At 33.5% G+C, this 4,618-nt stretch overlaps 1 protein-coding gene across 1 annotated transcript; it reads left to right on the top strand.

Annotated features, from left to right (window-relative positions):
• Window positions 1-1,005: 1,005 nt before the first annotated feature.
• LOC149239391 (WAT1-related protein At5g07050-like) lies at window positions 1,006-3,300 on the top strand. The gene is made up of 7 exons (XM_089367137.1): window positions 1,006-1,346; window positions 1,450-1,512; window positions 1,637-1,753; window positions 1,857-2,106; window positions 2,186-2,344; window positions 2,477-2,628; window positions 2,735-3,300. Exons 1-7 carry the CDS (start codon window positions 1,162-1,164, stop codon window positions 2,991-2,993), a joined length of 1,185 nt encoding a protein of 394 aa, XP_089223263.1. The 5' UTR covers window positions 1,006-1,161; the 3' UTR covers window positions 2,994-3,300.
• The last annotated feature ends 1,318 nt before the right edge of the window (window positions 3,301-4,618 follow it).

Genomic DNA, 4,618 nt, shown 5'->3' with positions numbered 1-4,618 from the left:
ATAGTTCATTCATCGCTTAACACAACTTTATATATCATCAATTTAATTCTATACATAGTTCTTTCATCACTGATACAGCTTTATATATCATTAACTTATTAAAAAAAAAAAATTATAAATTATAAATAATATTAATATTTAAAAAACATATAAAATAAATATTTTTTCTGATTTATTATGAGTGATTTATAAACACTTGTTTCCTATATTTTTTAATTCATCAATCTTTCGAACACGAGTATCTCATGAATTTTTTTTCAAGGTGGTGGCGGACATTTTCAACTATTAGTCTCATTTAAAAGCATCCACTCATCAACAATCATTTGTTGATGAAACTATCATTTGTTGATGAAAAGAAGCATCCACTCAGGCAAGATTTTGTTGATGAACCGATCATTTGAAGACGTTCACGTCTCAACCATTCTATTTCTCTATTACGATTTGCATAATTAAAGCTCTACTTCTGCTTTTTAATTATCCATGATAGTGACTTGTATGGCGAGCATGTTAGATATTGCGTGTTGAAATCACTCTGGTTCCCCGTTACACAAGTATGAGCTTTGCCACGTCGGAGTGGAAACAAATCATTTGTTACATGGGCTATTTTCTGCGTCACATTGCAGAAAAGGAAGCAATCAGAACAGAAAATCCGCACTATGGCTAACGTGGAACTTTCTCCTTCCCCACCCACTATCTCTGCTTTTTAATGTGATGTTCCAACACTTCTCCTCTACACGTCAGTCTGCACATATCTTCGTTTTGCTTCGTACATTACTTTACTTTACTTACTCATCATCCACTGCTTTATTATTTTTTCAAAACAGTGCTTCTCATTCCGTGGATAAAATTAAATTTCGCGGAAAATCGAATAGGATATCGTGCTTTTCCCATTAACGATTTTCTTATTCCTGACCATACTTAGTGCTATCGCGATCAAGTTATGTCTGTACTTTGGATGAGCAGGTTATAACCAACTGGCTTTTGTTCTTCTATAAATATGAATGCAGACAGTGTGGATTATAAAACATCCGATCTCCTGAAAGTTAATTAGTTGCGAGTGCATAGAGGAGGATAGGAGAAGCTTCAATCCTCACCCTGCATTCACAGCTGTTTACAGGATAGGGAAGTGTGTTTTGGAGATTGCTGCAAATTTGATTATCAATGGAGAAGTTAATTGAGAAATCAAAACCCTATGTAGCAATGATATCCCTACAGTTTGGATATGCAGGGATGAATATTATCACGAAAGTTTCTCTTAACAGAGGGATGAATCACTTTGTGCTTGTAGTGTACAGACACGCCGCTGCTACGGTTGTGCTTGCACCTTTTGCCTTCTTCATTGAAAGGTAAAGCTATTTTATTTATGCTTGTAATCCCAATTCAGAATATTGTTGGAATTTGCAATTTAGGTAAGTCCAGCTAATGTATCAATCATAATTGTAATTGCAGGAAAGTGCGACCCAAACTCACCTTTCCTATATTCTGGCAAATTTTTGCACTAGGTTTGTTAGGGTATGTATTATTTCATTATTTCATGCCTACTCTGACTCTTGACATCATCCCCTCCTTTCCATTTCTGATTGCGTCAATGCAAATTGTTGGCGAGTAATTTGATTCCCTGAAAGCATGTCTGTAGGCCTGTAATCGACCAGAATTTCTACTACCTGGGTTTGAAATTAACATCTCCAACATATGCATGTGCACTCAGTAATGTTCTCCCGGCTATGACTTTCGTGATGGCTCTCATATTCAGGTAACCAAATCACATTGTTGCATTAAGTAATATAATCTAGGGGTACTCATTGCAATCACTTACTTTAATCTATGGTGTTGATGGAAAATCTTTATTGATGTAGGATGGAGAAGGTGAATATAAAAAACATACGCAGTCAAGCAAAGATAGTGGGAACGACTGTGTGCGTCGGGGGAGCAATGCTGATGACGTTGTACAAAGGTCCTATTGTTCCCATGCTTTGGTCTCCACATCATCAATCCCCCGACACATCTTCCACAACGGCTTCTGCAATTGATAATAAAGACTGGATAATAGGTTCCCTTCTGATAATTGCAGCCACTCTTGCATGGTCAGCCTTGTTCATCCTGCAGGTGATCATTTATTTTTTACATGTTTGTAATTTCAATCATCTTGAAATTACAACTTTAATTAACTATATTGAATGTGCAGGCTGCAGTACTGAAGAAATATTCTGCTCAACTATCCCTTGCCACCTTAATATGTTTTATGGGAACAATACAGGCAACAGTTCTCAGCTTAGCTGTCGTACGTGATTCTTCCCAGTGGGCTTTAGGATGGGACATCAACCTTCTCACTGCAGTCTATTCTGTAAGTTTGCCTCTCTTTTTTTTCAACGAGGGAAAAACGTTCAATGTTTTTCTTCAGACTTGAATTCAAAAATTAGTGATCAGGATATGAAGGTAAATAACAGTGTACAGCAATTGCTATTTTTGGGTGCAGGGGGTGGTGGCGTCAGCAATTGCATATTACGTACAAGGGTTGTGCATGCGCGTAAAAGGACCTGTATTTGCCACAGCATTCAGTCCATTGATGATGATAATTGTGGCCGTTATGGGGTCTATCATTCTCTCTGAGAACATCTTCCTGGGCAGGTTCGTTTATTAATTATCTTTCAAACCAACAAGTTGAATTCAAGATTAATAGTGTGAGGAAATACGATGGTTCAAGGATCTAACTGAACTTATGAATTGAATACAGTGTGGTGGGAGGAGTTCTGATCGTAATAGGGTTGTACGCCGTTCTGTGGGGAAAGGTGAAGGATACCAAGATTTCAGCCGCTAAAAATGGCTCCGAAGAGCTTTCCAATTTTCAGGGAATATTCGCTGAAAATGAAAATAAGGCGCATGATATAGAAGCTGCTTCCAACACGCTAATTTGTGAAGGACCTGAAGCTCATCAATTCAATGGTGGAGATACGGCCATTTCTATCCCTGAAAACGATAATCCAAAAATGTAAGCAGCGAATTGGGCAGAGTTCCCATGCTCCTCCTCACCATTGTATTCCAACAAAGGGGTTTTCAAAGTAAAATAGGATCAATGTTTGTTGGCGGCGGCGTTTCAATATTACAGTTTTCATCATTGTCTGAGATGAGAAGAGAGATGTATCTATGACGGCTGTGACGCAATTAGTTCTAGCTAAATGAAATAGTTCGTCCGGAAAATCCATTGTCGTCCTGGAAAGGTGTTAGAGTTTCCAGTGCAGCGATATTAAACTTTAATAAAATAAAATGAGGATTCGATATACCGATCATTCTTAGTCACACTTTTTTTTACTAATTTAAATCGCGCTGTCCAAGGAGAACACAATTTGGCCCTGACAGTGAATTTAGTTTGAATAAATTTTTTTAAGAAATTTGATTGTGGAGTGTTTAAATTGTTTTTTAATAGAAAAATGGATTTATTACTATCAACCACTGTGAATCCAATCCAAAATCATAAAAAAACTATAACCTAGATTCTCGAGATCAATTCAAAATTTATATGGTTTTCCAAAAGAAATGGCCACAAAATTTGTGTGGTTTTCCAAAAAAAAATTACCACAGTTTAGGCGAAAATTTAAACACATAATACTCGTATGCAATGCAAATACAAATATTAATATTAATGGTTAAAATATTTCATTCAACCTGTTCGGTGAAATTTCAAACACATAATACCCATATGCAATACAAATATTAATGGTTAAAATATTTCATTCAACCTGTTGGGTGCAAACCTGTAAGAGTTTGTTTTCAATAACCAAAACTGGCTAAGAATATAGATGAGATCATTTATATACCCTTTTTTTCAAATAATAAAATTGTTTCATAAGCACCATATAATATTAAAATTGGTGGTTTATTAAATTTAAAGAAGAATGATAAAATTGTTTCATAAGCACCCAATTAATATTAAATTTGGTTTATTAAATTTAAAGAAGGGTTAATATTTATTTAATTGGTTTTAAAATTTTATTTTTAATTAATTAAATAATTATAAAAAGAGTATTTAAATAAATTATAATTATAATTTAATATTTTTATATTAGTGTAATTATCTAAATTAAATGTTCCATAATATTTATAGGAATTATTAATAATAAGTATTAAAAAAAATATTATTATTATTATTATTATTAAAAGAGTTAATATGTAAGTTAAACATATATATATATTTAAAAAAGAATTAACAAAATTTTTAACCATAGAAATTGAGCTCCATTTTCTCAAAAAAATTCTTAATGTATAAATATGTTTGTTACAATACCATGGGCCACTACCATGGTTTATCAATACCACATGCCCAAAAAACCATAAATCAATTCATGACATTTTTTCATATGATAATTTTTTTAATTAATAATTAGCACAACCACATTAAAAATATTAACGTGGTTGATATAGTTGGAGGCTTCATTTGAATCTACCATTGATAAATATGTAACAATATACTACAACACAAAGGGGGGTTTTAAGACAATATTAAGACAATATTTGGGTAAATTGTCTTAACTTGAGACAAAATAAAACTTGTCTATTGTCTTAAATATTGTCTTTAAGCGGGTGTCTCAAATTAAATTGTCTTAAAATACTGTCTCTATAA

The sequence above is a fragment of the Pinus tabuliformis genome, chromosome 8 (genome assembly GCF_031772625.1).
Source record: "Pinus tabuliformis cultivar Carrire ecotype Pingquan chromosome 8, CPIR1, whole genome shotgun sequence".
NCBI lineage: Eukaryota > Viridiplantae > Streptophyta > Pinopsida > Pinales > Pinaceae > Pinus > Pinus tabuliformis.
The sequence above is the reverse complement of the archived record's forward strand: the minus strand, read 5'-3'. Positions and strand labels throughout refer to the sequence as shown.

What these genes read in the sequence shown, in the direction of transcription:
- LOC149239391 (XM_089367137.1), top strand. Translation starts at nt 1,162, where the DNA reads ATGGAGAAGTTAATTGAGAAATCAAAACCCTATGTAGCAATGATATCC. An exon ending in CAGCCTTGTTCATCCTGCAG is followed by an intron (nt 2,107 to 2,185) that starts GTGATCATTTAT and finishes TTGAATGTGCAG; the next exon opens with GCTGCAGTACTGAAGAAATA. An exon ending in GAGAACATCTTCCTGGGCAG is followed by an intron (nt 2,629 to 2,734) that starts GTTCGTTTATTA and finishes AATTGAATACAG; the next exon opens with TGTGGTGGGAGGAGTTCTGA.